Below are 20,987 nucleotides of genomic sequence, written 5' to 3' on the forward strand. Positions count from 1 at the left end.
CCAAAATAGAAAGGGGTATTTGTCAGTACTAAGTGGGTGGGGACACGACCTACTCCGACCTATGCCAGGGACTCGTGCTAATAGTGAAAGTGGTTGACACTCCCCTCTTAGCCATTGCATGCCTGTCATAAAGCCCATGGTCAACAAGCTGCTGTCTGGCTAGTGTCCAGTTACTAAACTGGATTACGTTGGATATAGCTTGTGAGTAAAAGCTATACCTAAAACCAGTTAACCTTCCAAAATTTAACTAAGGATTTTTCCACTGAATGTAGGTTCACTAAGAAATGCAGCTTGGAAGTGGAAGACATCATGCAAAGGAGCAGACTGGATAGTCGTGTTTCCAGCAAAGTCATTTGGTCTGGGATCCAGAGTCTATGTTGCAGTGGGAGGGTGGGAGGACTGCCTAGAAATGGTATGGGAATTGTGATGAGAGTGAGTCTTCAGCAGACAGTGAAGGATATCAGCAGAATTGGTTTCTAGATTCATGGCCATCAGAATGCAGTTTAACAATACAGTCTTCATGATGTCAGCCCGTGCTTAGCAGCAGGTCTGCAATGGCAAGAAAAAAGGGTATACACACAGCAGATACAAGATCTCCTCAATAAAGCAGGACAAAGAAAGTTGGTCTTCATAATGGGGACCTAAATGATAATATAACAAGACATGAGTATTGTCTGGGACTACATAGCTAGAGTATCAGGTTGCAAGGCAAAGACAGAAGATAAAGAAGACAGTTACAGATACCATCCATATCAGATGACTAGAACAAGTTGTTCATTAATTGAAGTGTTTGACAAATGCTGAGACCTGAAGTGACACCTTTATGTAACTAAGCTAAGTGATACTAGTAGATACTATCAATTTTAGATTATGCCACTAGGTACCCAAGTGTGCCCAGGCTGGCAAGTACATTTGTTGTGTCTGTTTAAAGCTGTACGTGGCTAGGCATGTTATAGCCCCCTTGATCAGTTGCCCACTATTGCTTCTGTGTTGCCATGTGCAGCACATACATTAAGAACCTCATCAGGAAGCTACTTCTGATCATTCACATCTGGTCTGTAACCCTCAAACAAGACAGGACTAATCTGAATGTAAAGGCAGACAGACACACACCTGTAATCATTTGCAGAAACTTGTTTTTTTCTATGCACACATGTACCTGTAATACTCAGCTAATTTGCATCTGTCAGAGAATAAACTGACTCACTGTAACATATTCAAAAAAAAAAAGACATGAAATCATAAGCCAAAAAGCTAGACAATCCATGGCAATAACTTCCTCCCCAACAACAAACTTAAAAGAAAGCTGTAAACTAATGCACAACACCAATACTGTAAAACATTAAATTCCTTAGTAATAAAACATATCAATAAATATACACCAAGTACATAATCGTGTCCATTTCTTTCCCAATATGTGCACATGGCACAGCAGCTCAGATCTGTGACACAATTAAGTTTGGCCATCTCTCAAAAATAAAAAAAGCTATACATACCTGTAATATCTACATCTGTTTGGAATGCTTCTGCTTAACTGTTTTTGGTAGCCATTGAAATGACCTTCTTAAAAACCTATCCAGCATGCATATAGCAATACATGGCCACCACCCCAGCACATAACTCAGAAGGATGATTTCCCCCCTCACAATGCCAACACACCCCATTCTTCAAAAATAGTAACAGAGGGACTGCACTAAACTCATTCTGAATGTGTTTTTTCAGCTGAGCCAAAAATTCTGAAGGAAATTTATAACCTGCCTTAACACCTGCAAAGTCATACCGCATCAATAATAGCTTTTGTACCACTTCTCATTGAAATTACAATCCCTTCAAGGCTAAGTACTCATAGAAAGGGAATCACCCACACATACATAATGAACGTCTATCGCCACTGTTTCATCAAGAAGAATGGGGACATTTTCACCTCATTTCACTGCATTTCCAAGGTGAAAGAAGAATTTTTCAACTCCACTCACTCCTACTGTGGCATTCTTTTAGCAGTAAAAAGTTTTGTTTTTAAATAAAGCTGTAAGTGATTAACAAACACATAGCGCAGAATGATGTAAAACTGACCTACTGTGGCTTTACCATATAACATTTTGTGGTAAATCCGACATTATTATAGATTTTATTTAGTATTGAGGTAAATATAAAATGTAAGTTAATGGAGGTAATTTTGTGAGTGGATTGAGGTGTTATTTTTGGTAACAACATTTTAAGTGGGCCCTAGTATAAGCACAGGCTGTCAAGACAGCTATAACAGCAATTTACAAACAAGCCTATTCTCACTAGGAATCCAGACATGCACACACACATATATGTACACTGGTCTACTGAATCTCAAAATACTGAAAACATTTTTAATGCCGGGGGGCAAGCCCCCTGCACCCCACTTGTGGGAGGCTGCACCCCTCCACACACAACTTGCTAATTATATATACCAACTCCAAGATCACACAACACTGGAGAAGGGGCAAATCCCATCCTTCGTTATATTGAATTTTCAATATATTGAGATTCAGTCTTTTGGTTTTTCAGTCTTATGAAGTAGACCCATATACACATGTCCGTACATGTGGAGAGACACTCAAACATATACATGGACACACATGTATGTGTGTGTGTGTCTATATATATATATATATATATATATATATATATATATATATATATGACCAAAACAGTTGTGTGGCTTACTCACTAGCGAATGAACTGTGTGTAAATCCAGCCCTACATCTCATAGCACTGAGGTACTCCTTGCTGCAAAGAAATTTCCCTTTTATCACTCTTATCTGGTCTTTTTCCAGGATCACCATGTTGTAAGCTATGTCCAGCATGCTACTGCCACCTACCAGTCATCATGTTACTAACCACAGTAGCATTGCCACTAAATATTTGTCAGAATTAGAGGCCCCTGGACTTTCCAACTCACTAGATACCTTTAAGGCTCGTAGTAGTAACCTGACGCAGTCTTTTCAGCCATGTGAACCATCTTGATCATTCAGTTTTTTCCAATGTGTATATTCCTGATAATAAACTATCCAGACATTTCACAAGGTTAATAATTCTAGGCAGAACTAATTGCTTCATTAACAAGCATGAATCATTAATGACTTATAGTTGCACCTTTCCTGCGGTAGCGTTGTCGCCTCACAGTAAGATGCTGTCCGGTTCGATTCTCAGCTAGAGCGTCTTCTGCGTGGAGACATGTGTGAATGGGTGTACCTTAGTTGAAGGTTGTGCGTCAGGCCTGGCAAGCTGGCACGTAAAAATCAACTGCCAATCATTAGCGGACCGGAGTTCCGCTGTGGCGACCCCTAACAGGGAAAAGCCGAAAGACACAAACAAAAAGTTGCACCTTTCCATGTTCTAAATGGAGAAAGATTAACTTAAAAATTTAGAGACAAAAGATGCTTCACTTTTCATTTATAACACTTCAGCCTTACACCACCTTTCAGGGGTTGTAGAATTGTAGAAGGCAAAGAACATCAGCAGGAAATAAGACTTTTTCACTTTAAGGTAATCTCCATTTGTAAATCCATATTAATCTAAAATAATAATCAGCAGACAAGATATAACACCATCAGGGTCCATCAGGTTAAGTTGAGTATTTTCTGCATATAGGTGTACCATGTGTTTGTGAACCATCAGTTCATTCTCTTCCATCTCATCAACAACATCTTGACCTTTAATAGTTTTGTTTGTAAACCCCACAGTATCAAAATAAAGGACGGTCCTTCTTGTTGCTTCCTGAACTGGAAGCAGCTTGCCAAGGTCTGTTAAGCCCCATACATGCCTTCCATCATCCTAATAAATTACATGCCTTCCATCATCCTAATAAATTCCATAAGTAATACAGACTTTACAAGCATAGACCATGATGCAGCTGGCTAACCACAACAGACACCGCAGTCATTCATATTCACCATTGTGGGGTCCTGTTTAATTCCAGTCTTCTATTTAAGTACTACAGATTATCACACTGTTTAAACCACTGTGCTTCCCTTGGTGAACCCCACCTGTTCAGGGTTTCATTTGGATTACTTTTGACATCAGTTATAACTTTTTTTTATGAATTGATTGCTAGAGTTTGTGGATGGTGTTAAGTGCTGAATTGAAAACAACCAAGTTATCACGTCTTCAAAGTTGTGCACTTTAATTAAAGGATATGCTTTTCTGTACCTTTACATTTTTAGGTATGTATTCAGGCATGTTTATTATGAAATGCAAGTTTAAGTCAGTAAGTAACATCCACTGTTTTGTTTAAATTTCTCAGTTAATTTATTTGTTGATCATATGGATACATAGTATATGTTTTTGACTCATTTCTGTGTTGCAGAATGTCAGTGGGAAGTTTAAAACAAAAGTATATGAAATATGAAATTGAAGAAGGAAACCCTCCCAGTGTCCTAAGCATGGATCCAATTTTGGACAGCATTGCAGGAGATGGATGTTCTTACTTGCTTGGTGAAGTCTTCAAAGATCTGGAGGTGAGCACTTTTCAGTTCTAATATATAATAATGTTTTCCTTTTTGGATTTGTTGTTTATTTATTTATTTCATTTGAATTTTACCCCTAGAAAACTTTTCTGTCAGCACAAGCTACCAGGTTGCAGAAGATTTTTGCTGTTTTTAATTATTTGGAGGTTACTAGGGGACAGCATCAGTATAGTATAAAAAACAAATGTATGTAAACACAAGGTAAAATTTTAAACCAGGATTCAAGCTTTTTTAACTTTTTTATTCATCACATTATTCATTTGCAGTACGAGTCCACATACATTTGTTTTCATACATTCTGTTAATTTCTTATGCGATCCTGTTCATCTGGAATGTACCTGCAAATGGTCCATTGAGATCAGTGCACTACCTTGGTAAACAAATATAAATCCATTGATAAAAAAAAATTACAGCACTTTTCATTATGGCATGCATGCATTACACAGTGCAGTTTCCATCATAACCGTTTTCTTTCTCTTGTGCATTAGAAAATATAGATTTACTTTGCACTTCCTACAAACCTACTTATTTTAGTCATCTATTCTAGTATTGCTTTGTATGTGTTGTCCCCAAATGCATTTATTTTTGTCTAAATTGCATCTTCATTGATGCCAAAAGTGGTAGATATAGATCGATGTGGTTTTGTGGAGGGGATGCAAACATTTGACAGCATTAATAGAACAATGATGATTCAGAGGGAAGCAGAATGCAAGAAAATATTACTGCTGTTGGTGGGTCTTGATGCAGAGAAAGCATTAATGATTAGGAGGGATATATGAGGAATTGGAGGCAAAAAATAAAGTGGGTTGGCTCCTGTCTGATGATTTCTGTTGAGCAGAGGAACCAGACAGAGGTGTCCTTTTTCCCCTTTATTGTTTGTGTTATATTTAGAACCATTTGAAAAGAAAATAAAGGACTCAAAATTTAAGGATATGTTCCAAAAAAAATTCAAGGATGTAATTGGTAGGGTAGTCAAGAATAGTTGGCTTTATTTGCAGATGATATTAGTTTATACCTGATAAAAACAGAAAATGATATTTCAGTGTTGTAGAACATTCTGAGACAGTTTCAAGTCTTTTCTGGGATACAAAATTAATGAAGATAAAACAAAGGCAGTAGCTGTGAATTACGTATCAACACACACACTGGTTCAGCAATAGCAATATCCATATTTATGGAGACATGATAAAATGAAGTACTTAGGAGTATGGATTAAAAAAGATTCTGTTATAACAGCTAAGGATATGTGGGAAGAGACTGAACAAAAGACAATACAAAAACTGAGAAATTGGAAGCTCTGTTTTATGGATATGCATAACAAGTTACAGGCAGTGAAAATGTGTTTAGTCCCTTTAGTTTATACACAGGTCAGGCATTTTTATCAGGTCTGTATTATGACAGCGAAAGTTTAAAATTGCGAATGCTCCAAATATCGAAAATGCCGGACCTCAAAGTGCTTTTTGTGAGATTGCAGTACAGTGAAGATCTGAATATTTGCCTTTTCCTCACTGTAGTGCAATCTCTAAGTTGGTATATATGTTGTGTAGGGGGTGTGGGGGGTGCAGCTCCCCACAATAGTGAGTTTGAGGTCTGGCATGTTCGATATTTAGAGCGTTTACAATTTTAAACTTTCATTGTTATAATATAGACCCTTTTTATCAAACAGAGGAGAAGCTGTGGACGGCAGTTAATAGAGCTGAAGGATTTTATCTGGCAGGGAGGGGTGGCTAGAGTCATGTGGGTTAAGTTGATCCTTTTTATAGAACAAGGTGGTTCGGAATTACCTGATTTGAATGGGTATTTCAGAGCTACACAGTTAAGGCCCCTGTACAAAGCACAAGCAGAGAACTACAATTCAGAGTGTAAAGGGATGATGATAAAATTGGGTGAAGCTCAAGAGTCAAGGAGAGACTAGGATTTTGGATTCAGGCCCGTAAGGAGAATAACAATAACCATATAGTAAGGACTTGCTGAGTCTAATTATGGTGGCTGCCAAAAAAGCAGTTACTAGTAAATGGAAATCGGTCTAAACCAATTGTACTAGAAATGGTGAATATATTTTATTTTATTTTTATTTTACATTTGTTGACCGGGATAGTCCGACTGGATGCATGTCCATTTTCAGCGGAGGCCCGGGGAGAAAAGCTCCAAGGGTAAGCAGATACAGCATTACATAATACCAGCATTACATATTACAAATAGACTATTTACAGAGATTACATAAGTAAGCAAGTTAAACAAGTTCCACAGGTTAAAGTTAGTCCTGAGCACAAGTCAGGATTAAATTAAATTACACAGTAAACTGGTTAACAGATTTTTACACATTTGAGTTAGCCAGGCTTGATACATTGACATAGCCAGTTAAGTGACAAATGTTGTTTGAGTCTAGTTTTAAATTGACCTAAGGTGGAAAGTAAGGTAATATCAGCTGTAAGAGAGTTCCAGGATCTACTTACAGAGTTTGCAAAGAGAGAATCACCAGCTGTGTTATTAATTTTGCTAGTCTGAATTAGTAGTTTGTTAGAGGATCAAGCGGACTAGGATTGTTATAGGAGGTGATAATATTTTTAAGTGCAGGAGTATTGTCTGGATTATAGAGGATTTTATAGGCCATAATCAGTTGGTTATACTGGATTAGGCTAGGTAGTTCAAGCCAACCAAGCTGATTTAGATTGATGCAATGATGTGTCCTAAAAGGCAGCCCAGTGGCAAACCTGGCAATGTGGTTGTAGCAAATTGAGAGTTTGTTAAGGACAGTCTTGTTCAAATTCGAGAGTAGAGGGGATGCATACAGAAGGGTTGAAAGAAGGTGAGAGCGAGCTATGGCAATTTTAGCTGGAGGGGTTAGGAAGGCTTTTATTCTGTAAAGTGACCCTAGTTTTTTATTGATGGTTTTGATAGTTTGGTTAACATGTTGGTCAAATTTGAGATTATTGTCTATGATGACACCTAATAGTTGTGTAGATGGGTCAGGGGAGATTATTGTGCCATCATTTGATTTTATGGTAAAGGTGAAAGCGGTAGACCTACGTGTTGGTGAAAATAACAGCATTTTAGTTTTTTTTGGGATTTAGGATCAGACGATGTTCAGAAAGCCAGTTTTCTATTGTATTAAAGGTGGTCTGGGTAGCTGACCATAACTCTACTGGAGATGTGGCTGAGCAAATCATATTGGATACAGCTGACTTTTGGGATGACAGTATAAAGGTCGTTAATGAAGATGGAGAACAGCAAGGGCCCTAGTATAGAGCCTTGTGGTACTCTGAGGGTGTTAGGTAGAAGGTTAGAGAGTTTGTTCTGCCAGAGGACAGCCTGCTGTCGACCATTCAGGTAGGATTGAAACCATTGGAGGGCTCCAGTATCTAGACAGAATGTTTGCAGGGTGTGGATTAAAAGTTGGTGATCAACCATATCGAATGCCTTGGAAAGATCCAAAAAGAGGGCTGAGGATATATAATTATTGTTGCGATTATGGTTTATGGTGTTAGTAAAGGCTAGGAGGGCTGAAGTAGTGCTGTGATGAGGACGGAAGCCATGCTGAGTGTCTGCCATAAGGCGATTTTGGATTAGGTGGTGCATGAATTGTCTATGAATACATTTTTCCATAATCTTTGCAAGTGGAGAGAGTATAGCTATTGGCCTATAATTGGAGAATTCAGTAGAGCTGCCTCCTTTGTGAAGTGGGATTACATAGGATATTTTCCAGATGGTGGGAATTTTAGCTTCTACTATGGTTCGATTGATTAGTATTGAGACGGGGTAAGCAATAGCATCAGCTGATTTTTGTAGGTACTCGGCAGGGAGTTGATCAGCAGAAAGTGTAGTGGGTTTTAATTTTTTGATCAAGGTACGGATAAGTGAAGTGGCGACTGGTTGGAAGCTGAACGCAGTTGTGAATGCTACAGCAAATAATTATAGTAATCTAGTTTGTTTCTTTGTTTGTGTCTTTCGGCTTTTTCCCGGTTAGGGGTCGCCACAGCGGACCTCCGGTCTGCTAATGATTGGCAGTAGGTTTTTACATGCTGGCTTGCCGGGCCTAACGCACAACCTTCAACGAAGGAACGCCCATTCACGCATGTCGACACACAGAAGACGCTCTAACTGAGAATCGAATGGGCAACGTCTAACTGTGAGGAGACAACGCTACCGCAGCACCACCACTGCAGTCAGACATGGTGAATATAGTAACAGAGGTAAAACAACTGGAAACAGGATCTGTAGAAAAGGGCAGGAGCAAATTACATAGAACAAAATGGGAATTTGGGGAACAATACATGCAGATTAATGTTTTGTAGGAGGAATGAGGTTTAAAAGAAAGCAAGATTTTAATGAGCTATGTAATGTTTGACTGCAGTGACTGGATAGTTCAGTGATATGAATTATTTGCAACTAAAATAGGTCAATATGGTTTGTTTTCATTTATATAAATGTATGATTGCTTATGTCATAAGTGATAATTTAATAAAAATGTTTCTTGTATAAAAGGGAAAAAACGTGATTAGCGTAATGTTTAATGTACAAAGTTTGCTTATGAAAACATATTTGTGTAGTAACGGATAACAATTTTACTTCAGTAAGTGTGTTAAAAATAATGTCAGTGCAATATAATAATAACTGTATTTGTGTGAATGCTACAGCAAATAGTTATTTAAGCAAATCCAGTAAGTCGACCTTTAAAAGATGTAAACTCTACCAAGAGTGCTGAACAATAGCCTGCATACTTAGTATTTTGCTGATTTTATGTATTTAATATTTAAAATAATTTAGAGTAAACAGGCTTATGTAAAAAAATCATAGCTGTAACATGCTGCATCACTTTTTATTAATCTACACTGAGATGCATGCATACATAACTGTAAATATTAACCTTTTGTAGTATGCAGCAAAGCATTAGTTTCATCACATAATTAAAAAAATAAGAGTCTGACTGTTAAAAATGATTGATGAAACCATCTCCTTTTCATTTATTTCCTTTATAATATCCAGTAGATAATTTACATTAGGTTTAAGCCTCGATTTCTGTATAATTTCTTTTTGCCTGCTAGTAGTAATAAATATACTAAGGCTGTACTATGTCTCGACAGTTCTAAATAGAGACAGAACTTGTATAGCATCATCTCCTTGGTAATGTAATGCATTCTCCTCAATAGTTGTGTGAGGATATTCTGTAGGGTGTTAGCTTCCAAAATCCTCCCAAAATGTGTTTCCACTTTCCTTGTTTATTCCCTTCACATCTCCAAAGTCTGCACTCTGCTTGAAGATGTCTACTTGGGGTGTAAAAGTACCTATGTAAACATTTCTGTGCACATATCCTTAATTTTTCTGAACTACTAGAGAACTCCCGTTGTTCTTTATAATTTGTTGTTCTAATCTTCACTCCCAGTTTTTCTATTCTCCTTTGATCCTCTGATTTATTCTTATAACTATAAGCATTACTAATTATCTCTTTCTTAGTAGAATCTTGTTTTTGGTTCAACTAAAAACACTACTAGATGGTATTTCATTCAACACGTGTGTGTGTGTGTGTGTGTGTGTGTGTGTGTGTGTGTGTGTGTGTGTGTGTGTGTGTGTGTGTGTTGTACTAATGATACCTTGAGTTGCAAATCAGGCACCTACTTTGCTTCTTCCTGTTCAATTACTTTTCTTTCCAGGTTATTTGCTGTCAGTAATGAGATTAATTTGTTAGGTTCTTCTACTTAAACTCCCCTGTTCAGCAGGAAGAATCATCTTATTCCACTTTACTTTTGCCCTCTTACCTTCCCAAAGCAGTTATTACTGAATGGATCTCAGTACTTTTGACAAAGTTTGCAGATGACTGCAAACTGGGGGCCATAATCGACTCGCCGGCTGACACATGCATCCTCCAAAAGGTCTCACAGAGACGGATAACTGGTGCCAGAGCTATGGCCTAAAGCTAAATGCCAAAAAGCGCATAGTCATCCCCTTTGGGAAAACAAAGTGCCTACAAATTACCACATAGGTGGTAATCCATTAAGTATGGAAGAAGTAATTAGGGATTTGGGGACCCAAGTAGATTGCAGTCTCTCCTTTGACAATCACATTGCCAAAGTGGCTAGAAAGACATTCTATATAGCCCAGAATTGAAAGTCAAAATGAGAAACGGAGAGCAAAATCCAAGTATTTAAGCCACATTTTTTAAGACATTAAGACAAGTATTTAAGACATTCTATATAGCCCACCTTATCACAAAGGGGTTCACATCTAGATCAAGAGAGGTCATTGTGCCCCTCTACTCATCACTCATCAGGCCCATAATTGAATACAGTGCCCCATTTGGGATGTACCTTACCCGACACCTGCTACAACTAGAAAGACCCCAAAAGTACCTCACCAAGAGGATCAAGGGACTCAAACAGATGCCCTACACAGTTAGGCTAAAGAAACTCCAGCTCTACTCAGTTGCTTACCGCCTACTCAGAGGTGACCTGTGCCTGACGTATAAAGCCATGTCCAACCCTGAATTAATGGACATGCTCCACCTCAAGAAATCCAAATCCATCAGAGTTACACGCTCCAGTGACTTAAACCTCAGCACAGAAATAAATAGAACATGCTGCAGGGACAGATTAATATCCCAGAGGCTCCCCTCACTCTGGAACAAAATCCCAATCCATGCTAGACAGAGCCCCTCAATGACCCTCTTCAAGTAGAATCTTGACGTTTGGATGGGAGATCGTAAATTTACCCCTGGGATCTCTTCTGTGTCACTGCTAGACAGAGGCATGGTAAACTAACCTTAAATGGGCTATCTTCTGTGACCCTACTATACAGAGGCACAGTCAACTAATCTAAAAAGTGTGGCGAAAGCCAAAAACACTCTGGCTAAGCTTGTAAATGCCCTAGGGCAGATAGCCTAGTATCAACCTATGAACCTATGATATATATGCTTCTGAGATGTATAATTTTATATCCATCATAGCCCAGGTGTATCTTGGGGGTGATATGTAAAGTCAGTCTGAACTACTGTTGTGAAAGTGACGTACTGAATACCTTCATACACTTAAAAAAAAAATGTATGTATTGGTATGTTCCCTTCTAGCTTTCCTTGACAATCCTCATTGCTAGGTTCATAGGTTGGTACTAGGCTATCGACCCTAGGGCCTATGCAAGCCTAGCCATAACAATTCCCTGGATATTTCTTCTCACAATATTTACTTATCTGGACCCCTGTCCAGCAGGGCGACTGACATGATCCCCGGGGTGAATTTCCTATCTCCCGTCCAGCCATCAAGGTTCCTTTTGAAGAGGGCCAATGAGGTGCTCTGCTTGATATGTATGGGCAGTCTTTTCTAGAGTATGGGGAGTCTCTGGGTCAGGAACCTATCCCTCCAGCATGTTTTGTTCATTGTGATGACAGAGTTTAGATCCCTGGAGTGTGTGGCTCTGAGGGATTGGGATTTCTTTAAGTGGAGCATGTCCAGCAGCTCAGGGTTTGACATGGCCTTGTATGTTAAGCAGAGATCACCTCTGAGTAGACGATATTCCACAGAGTATAGCTGGAGTTTTTTTTAGACAGTCAGCATATGGCATCTGCTTTAGGCCTGTGATTCTTTTAGTGAGGTATTCCTGTGGCCTTTCCAGCTGTTGCAGATGTCTTGTGAGGTAAATACCAAACTGAGCATTATACTCTATAATGGGTCTAATGAGGGATGAGTACAGTGGGACAATGACCTCCTTTTTTCCAGATGAAAAGCCCTTAGTGATGAGGTGTGCCACATAGAAGGATTTCCTGACTGTTGTGCCGATGTGGTTATCGAATGTGAGGCCACTGTCCACCTGTGTCCCTAAGTCTCTCATCACAATTTCGATGTTTAGTGTCCTGCCACCTATGTGGTAATTCATGGGTATTTTTTTCCAAAGGGGATAACTATACATTTCTTGGCATTAAGCTTGAGCTCATGGCTCTGGCACCAGGCATCTGTTTCTGTAAGGTCCTTTTGTAGAATATCCACATCATTTGGGGATTCAATAATGGTTCCCAGTTTGCAGTCATCTGCGAACTTTGTTAGCCAGAGTCCCTTAGTGTTGGCCTGTACTTCAGAGATGTAGATGCCAAACAAGAGTGGTCCCAGGACTGAACCCTGAGGTACTCCACTTATCACTTGTCTGGACCTGGATTTGGAGTCTGCTACTTTTACAGTCTCGGTTCTGTCAGTAAGCCAGTTGGCAATGCATCAAGTGATGTAGGGATTTATGCCCAGCTTAGTAAGTTTATCTATGATTCCAGAGTGGGGGATGGTGTTGAAGGCCTTGGCGAGGTCCAGATAGGCTGTGTGGACTGCCTTACCCACGTCTACAGCTCTGGAGACTGATTCGAAGAAGTCAGTCAGATTCAGGAGACAAGATCGGCCCTTCACGAACCCAAACTGTGTGGGGTCCAGTGTTTAAAGGTTGCCACTGTCTTTGTTTATACGTTCCATGCCCTTGCAGATCAGGCTTGTCAGACTGATGGGATGGTAGCTCCCGGGATCCAAGGTGGATCACCTCTTGTGGAGTGGGATAACTGTAGCTGTGCGCCACTCAGTGGGCATGAAGCCTGAGGTGAGGCTACGATTAAACATGACACTTAGGTGAGGTGCCAGTTCATTTTGTAGTTCATATAGTACACAGCCTGGGATGTCATCTGGTCCCACGAATGCTGTATTCTTAGCTTTGGAGAGTGCGGTTTCTACCTGTGTGGCCGTGATTACCAGAATTTGGCAATCTTTTGGTATTGAGATGGGCCCTTTAGGGGGTGAGAGGGAAGTGAAGTTGGTATTAAATTGATCTGCCAGGATATTGGCAATATCCTTGGGATCAGTATATTTAATGCCATTCTGTTGTAACTCAGAGCAGATCTGAGCATTGCCATTTAGATTCTTGACATAACTATAGAATGCCTTGTGGTTGTCTTTGGAATCTTTGGCAATTTTATTTTCGTAACTAGCTTTTGAGGATTTTATGAGGGATCGCAACTTCTTACTGAGGTTGGTGAGGGAGTTTTTTTGCATCCTGGGATTTTCCTCTTTTCTGCAACAGTTTTTTCCTTCTGTTGTATTGTTTGTTTATAGCAGGGAACCACCAGATTGGCTTCCTTTTTTTTGGAGAAGAGCATCTTGGTTCTATTTGGGATGGCACAATTCATGCACAAGTGGATGTGCTCGTGCAGTGCCTTAGTGTAGGATTCTGCAGTCGAACTTTCAGATCCCGTCTGCATGGGTGTCGTGAAGTTTGTCACTTCCGACTTCAGTAGCATGAAGTTGGCTTTGGAGAAGTTTTTTAAGGAGGTTTCCTTACTGGGGGGTGAGGGTGGGATGTGGATGTCAAGGGTGATTTGCTTATGGTCAGACCTGACCAATGAGGGGGTGACCACTGATGTGGAGCATCTATCTCCCATGTTGGTAATGACCAGGTCTAGGATATTGGAGCCCCTGGTGGGACAATGGATTAGCTGATCCAGGGTGTTGGAATTTATGAATTCCAAGAACCGTTGGGAAAAGGAGTTGGTACCCGAGTAGTTTTCCCAGTTAATGTCAGGGTAGTTGAAATCACCCAGTATTAGGGTGTTTGGTTGTATCTTAATATTTTCCAGTATGTTTAGAAAGGTACAGTGAGAATCTTGGGGCATGGTGGGGGATCTGTAGCAAGCTACAATTTGGATTGCAGTCTTACCTAGTGTTAGTTGCACCTGGAGAATTTCAGATGCATTGTGTTGGGCAACTATCCTGGAGGTGTGAATATCCTTGGTGAATATGGACACTCCTCCACCTTTAGTGTTTCGGTCTTGATTTTGTGGCTGAAAAGTGTGGTAAGAGTTGTAGCCTGGTATTGCAGAGGTGCTCTCTGGAGCCTTGAACCAGGTCTCAGTTACTGCACAGATATCGATGTTCTCCATTTTTAGGAGTGCCTCGAGAGAGTGCATTTTGAGGTTTGGACTTCTAGCATTGAGTAGCATTACCTTCAGATTTTGCATGCTTGTATCTGTTACGGTGGTGGTTTTATCCTTTGAACCTGCCTAAAAAAGGCACTATAGGGGTGGCAAGAGCTTTAGCCAGTAACCTGAATCCCAGGGGTGACAGGTGCAGACCACCTCTGGCAAAGCGTCGTGGTTTATCGATCATGTCCTCCCAGGCAGACAAATACTGGATCCCCTTTGGATGACACCAGAAACTTAGCCAATTGTTGAAGTCAATCATTTTGTCCTTATACTGTGGTATCATTCTGGGCGAAGGCAGGATGCTACTCAGGGCTAGGGTCATACCTGCCTGGCCACATGATCCAAGAGCTCTTCCATGTCTCTCTTCATGTAGCCCAGGAGGTACGTCTCAAGTCATTCACTCCAGCATGGACAATGACAGAGTCGTATTTGTACTTGTTGTGGAGTGACTTGAGTGCATGCGTTATGTGGCAGATCCTGGCACCCGACAGGCAGCTGACTTTAATTTTCTCCTTGTTCAGCCTGGTGAGTGGGACATCAGTGTGCCTGACTATAGAGTCACCTATGACTAAACTGTTGGGTACATTGTCTTGCCTTAGGTGCTGTTGTTTGGTGGCACACTGGTGTTGTGAGCTATGTGTCACTTTGGTTGTGACTGGTGTTTGTTTGCATTTCACCTTCGGAAGTCCTTGTTGCTTGGGCAGGTTAATGTGAAGGGCCTCCGCATATTTGGTGTTGCTATGTGTGGGTGTTGATGGTGTGGGTTTTGAAGGGCTATGAGTTGCTTGAGGTGTAGTGCAGGTGTTAACCTTCTCCTCTTGGCTGTCTAGCACAATCTTGGCCGGAGAGAGCTTTGCTTCCAGTTTGGCTATGTAAGTGCATCTCTCACAGGTTGTAGTGTTGGGTGGTAGGAGGAGAAGATTGTCTGTGTACATGAGGCAGTTGCCGCATTGCCCCAGTATGCCCAGATTCACCAGGTGGACAGGAGAAATCACCGGAAGCTGATCCTTGGACATGCCTGTTTAGGTGCTTTTTTTGTAAAGTTTAAGAGCTGTTTTCCCTTACCTTTGCAAGGTACTTTGCAATTATAGGCTGTTTAGTGCCTACGATTAATTTCTCCTTATTGACAAGGAGATTTGAGTGCTTGTATCAGTTTCAGGTTTCCTAGTGCTTTCCAGCAGGTTCTAGAGCAAGTGCTAGTCACAGGGGTTCAGATATTAGTGCTTCTACTGAGAAACCAGCTAGTTCTAAGAGAAAATTTGAAGAGCAGACTTTCTGGCACCTGGAATAGTTTAACTGTAGCCTCGCAGTGCTGCACGATGCGAAAAATGTGCAAACACACGCATTTTTAAGCCAGAAAGTTGAAGGGGATAGAAATCAGCCCAAAAAGGCCAATAAAATTACAATTCCAGAGCTGGAAACCACTCCTCTAGTGTTTGATAGGCAGTACAATGCTCACCACCCCTCTACCACAGCAAGGTCTGGATAGCTCTGAACACAGAAAATAAAGTCCCGAGACAAGCAAAGCCTGGGATATGGACTGGCTAGGAAAGGTGGAAAACGAGCAAACAAGATAGTATTTTTTTTTTGTTGTTGAAACAGGCTAAACAATGCAATAATACAGTAAATAAACACAGAAAAGGCTAACACACTTGAGTGTGTAGTCCTAAACAGTAAATGCAATTAAAACTCTACAAAATTAGCAATTTAAAACTTTTTAAATGAAGCAAGGCAAGTGCACAACTGAAAAACGATTTAAGAGGCAGTAATACAGCAAAATAAGTAGCTAGTCTACATATACAGAGAAGTCTATATATACAGAAAAGCAGCTAAAACACACAAACAATTCAGATGCAGTGCAACCTAGAGCACTTGAGTTGTAGCAATATTAAGGCAATTACAGTTATAGTAAATGCTCCAAAATATACTCTATATTTCCACAATGTGTGAGACGCAGTCAGACCACAAGGAGATTCAGGCAATTTTTTTTTTTTTTGAAAGGGAAAAAGGAGAAACAGAAGGCATTCTCAGATGTTCTCTCTGTATTAGGTAGAATGAGCTAATGATACCAGACTGGGAGGAGTGTCCTAGATCAGATTTACAGTAGGGGCGGGCAACTGCAAAGCCACCAAGTATAACAACAAGACACCAACAGGGAGGGAGGATGAGACCAATACTAAAGCTATTAGCCTACAGACAGTAAACACTACAGAAAGCCACAAAATGAAAGTTTTTAAACAGATAAAGGAGCAAAGAGACTCTGCATAATGTTTTTAACTGCAAACAAATCAGTTACCCGTGCAGATTAGTTAATAGCAATAAAATACACTAAAAACTATTCAGTAGGCAATAAAAAGTGCTATATATAAATTGCTAGAAACAGTAATCAGTATAAATAATCCAAAAAACAGGATACTTGTATATCTCAGCTCAGAGTTGTAGTCAACGCCTCTCCTCCACTCTGCTCAGTGTGTACTCTGCTACACACTAAATTCCAGTCACAAACTATGAAGAAAAAACTTTGCTGAAAACTTATTTTTCCAAAGTTCTTCTAAGCTCAATAACTACACCTTTAGGGGGAATGTAGCTGCATGCTGTAGTAAACCTGTTTTCCTGCCAGTATCCCCTCCCTGCCACAAATCTTCCATTGTTTTTTTGTAGCCCTCACTTCCCGGGAATATAATAACACTCCTTTCTTTTGTTCCTCATATTCTGTTGAGAATCCACATTGAAATCAGTTCATTAAACTCATGTATGGTCGTTTCTGATATTCTTCGTGTTTCACTGTTGCAGTCATTTGAGTAATCTGCTGGCAGGTTGCCGTCAGTCGGCCTGATTAACAAAGTCTTGGGTCCTGTGTCAGTTGCTGTCCCTTCTTCCATGACATCAGGTCATCGGGGGTATAAAACATGCAGCCGACGCCATTTCATCAGTCTTTCTTGCCGTGTGGTGCCCGAAGCAGAAGCAGTTCGCAAGTGCCGGGCAGCCGACTCCTCAAATTTTCGTTTTCGAGTTTCAGAACCGAAATCTTCAACTAAAAGCTAAGTACCCTGTTGGGGAAACTTTTTCTTGCTCCTTACCGATGTCAGTAAAAGTTAATAATTGTATTACTTGTGGGAAGCAAATACCTCATAAGGATTTTTATTTGTACTGTATTCCTTGCCTGGGTCCTGATCACAATGTGCCTTGTCAGTTTTGTGCTAAATTTAATCAACACACTATTAAACGTCAGTATATTTTTGCTTCTAAATATTTTGGCTCCAGATTTAACTATCCAGAAATGTCGTAGGTGAGCAATCCGACTACCGCAATACCTAAAACACGCAAAGAAAGAGACAGACCATCGAGGTCCAAAACCGACGAAGCTTCTCCTAAGCCAGTCGCCGGTACTCATTGAGACGCTTTCGCAGCCCCGGATACCTGCTACATTTGATTCGCAGGCCTCTACTGAGACCCATTTGGAGTCCGGTATGCCGCGAGTTACTTTAAGTATTGAGCCCGCAAATGTCTCTACCTTGGATGGGTTCGAAGCCGCTGAGCAGGCACCGGCTTCTGAGGGTGTTTTCAGACCTAAATGTTTTCTCAGAGTCCATTATGACTCCTGATTCCCTGCCTGCAGCCCCTAGTAAGCCCGACAGATATTACAGGGTTCCTGAATCCCACAAATTCCTCTTTAAAAACCCTACTGCTGACACTGAAATCATTTCTCAGGGTCCCAAGGGCGTTAAGGCTTCTACTGCTGAAAATCCTACCCCTTCTGATAGAGATTCCAGGGCGCTGGATAGATGGGGTAAGAAGGTTTACACGTCTGCAACCTTGGCAATCAGGGCTTTAAACTATCAATTTCATATGCTTAAATATCAACAGCATGTCATGGGTTTACTAAAACAGAAAATGATGTTGATTTCTGACTGTGTGGAAAATAGAGTTGCAGGATTTATTGCATTCAGCTGAACAAGTTGGAAAGCATACTTTGCAATGTGGTTTTGATTCCTTGGAGGCCTCTTGCAGGGCTGCTGTAACTGGATCTGTGATTAGAAGGCATGGTTGGCTCAAGGAGCAAAATCTGCCTGACCATGTTAAAGCAAAATTGTTAGATGCTCTCTTACAACAGGACAGTCTATTTGGAAGTAAGGCTGAAGAAGTTTTGAAAAAGATGGAAGATAAAGCTAAGTCTATGCAAACTGTGAAAGATTTCTTGCAAGTGCAGCCACCCAGGTTCAGTAGGCACTGGCCTACTAAGAACTGGTCCTTTCCAGTACCCACCGGAACCGCTCAGGTCAAACCCAGACATTCCAAAGGCTCCAGGTTTCAGTCGCAAGGTACTTGTAGAACAAAGCAATGGGGTGCCTCTACCTCCAAATCTGGAAGTAACAAGGCACCTCCCTACGGGAAACAGTCTCAATGACTTTCCACTGCAATTACCAAGCACTTATCTTTTGGCCGCCCCTTTGGGGGGAAAACTGGCACTTCATGCCCGAAACTCGCAACTGATTACCCAGGACAAATGGGTATTAAATATAGTATCCCAGGGATACAGATTTTATTTCCACACATTGCCAATCCCAAACGGATGCCCAGATCTGCCTCCAAATCAGTGGGCAGAGGCCCAGAAACAAGTTATATCCCTTATGAATATGGGGGCTATTCAACTAGTACCAGGAAAGGAAAAGGGACAAGGTTTTTATTCAAGACTTTTCCTGATACCCAGAAAAGACAAATCATGGCGTCCAGTTCTGGACTTATCCATTCTAAATACATTTCTGGACATTCCAAAATTCAAGATGCTGACTCTCCAACAGTTACTACCCATACTAAATAAGGATGTCTGGTTGGTAACTCTAGACTTAAGAGGCTTACCTGCATATCCCAATCAGGGAGTCTTGCAGAAGATACCTCCGCTTCAAAGCAGGCTATTTGCATTACCAGTTCGGTGCTCTGCCCTTTCGCTTATCTACTGCGCCCAGGGTCTTCACAAAGTGCCTGGCACCAGTAATTGCATTTTGCAGGAAAGAAATATTCAAATTTATCCATATCTGGACAATTGTCTAATTCAGGAAGAAAACAAGGACACTCTTCCAAAACATCTGGCGTTTGTAAAAAGGCTTCTAACTTGTCTAGGGTACACCATAAACGAAAAGAAATCACAACTGGTACCCTCTCAAAAAATTACATTCCTGGGTGCAAGCTTGAATACAACTACCCAGATGGCTTAGCTTACGCCAGAAAAACAATTTCAATTAATGACTTACTTCAAACAGGTGGCCACAAAAACCCAGCTATCTGAAAGACAAATTCTGCAGGCTTTGGGGTTCATGGCCTCCTGCATTCTTTTAATTCCATATGCAAGACTGCATATGAGAAAACATCAGTGGTGCCTAAAAAGCTTATGGGAGTCAACATTGTCACAACCTTGATACAATGATTCCTATCATTCCTTGCCTGCAGACAGAGTTCCTATGTTGGGCAGAGGCCTGCCACCAAAACAAGGGACTGTCATTCATTCCACCCCCTGCCGCCCAAACCCTGACTACAGACGCATCTGATTATGCTTGGGGGGGGGGGCGCATCTGGCAGGGAGATGCATTCAGGGCCAATGGAGCCCAAATCAAATGCACCTACATATCAGTCAGAAGGAGATGCTACCTGTACAGAATGTTCTGACAGCCTTCAAGGACTATCTTCATCCAGGACAACTACTGATAAAGACAGACAACACCACAGTCATGTGGTACATAAACAAGCAGGGGGGTACCCATTCCTACCCTCTTTGCAGACTAGCCAGTGGCATTGTGGAACACGGCCTTGACTCATCAAATACATCTACAAGCTCAATTCCTATCAGCTTGGAAAGTGGATGCTCTATCCTTCAGCTGGAAAAAAACTATCAGTTTATGCCTTTCCCCCCCTGCCTCTGCTCTCCAAGGTTTTACTAAAAGTCGGACAGGAAAAAAAATGATTCTGATTGCTCCAGACTGGCCTTGAGAGCATTGGTACCCTCTCCTACGCAATATGTCGCACCTTCCTTTGTGGTACTTGCCTCAGACACCTTATCTACAGTCTCAGCAGAACTATCAATTTCTGCACACTCAGCTCCAAACTGTGAATCTTGCAGCATGACTAATCAACTAGTTTCACCAATTACATCTCTCAGCAAACATGTGATGGATGTCATTTTGGAGGCTAGAATGCCTAGTACTAGAAAATCTTATGCTGACAAATGGAAAAGATTCTGTGCCTGGAACCAAGCACAAGGAATAAGCACAGCATTGCCCAATATTCCTCAGATTATGTAATATTTAACTGAGATGCTTCACAAGGGCCTATCTTTTACTGCAATAAAAATCCATGCCTCTGCCATTTCAGCTCATTACAACACAGAGCCTTCCCTCTTTTCTCATCCTGTGCTAAAGCAGTGCCTCAGAGGAGCCAAAAATTTAAGACCTCCCAGGAGAGCACCAACTCCTGCATGGGACCTCAATTTTGTTTTGGGAAAACTCATTGTGCCTCCTTCTGAGCCAGCTGCTACTGCAGACCTAAAATTTCTCTCT

At 40.9% G+C, this 20,987-nt stretch overlaps 1 protein-coding gene across 1 annotated transcript in view; it reads left to right on the forward strand.

Moving 5' to 3' along the window:
- EXOC3 (exocyst complex component 3) overlaps window positions 1–20,987 on the forward strand; it is a gene marked incomplete in the record, with an annotated part of 966,706 nt that overhangs the window by 613,045 nt on the left and 332,674 nt on the right. The window contains 1 exon segment of the mRNA XM_044065090.1: window positions 4,340–4,490. Within this exon segment, the coding sequence (XP_043921025.1) occupies window positions 4,340–4,490 (151 nt within the window).

The sequence above is a fragment of the Protopterus annectens genome, chromosome 3.part0, assembly GCF_019279795.1.
Source record: "Protopterus annectens isolate FY-2018-M chromosome 3.part0, PAN1.0, whole genome shotgun sequence".
NCBI classification, from domain to species: domain Eukaryota; kingdom Metazoa; phylum Chordata; order Ceratodontiformes; family Protopteridae; genus Protopterus; species Protopterus annectens.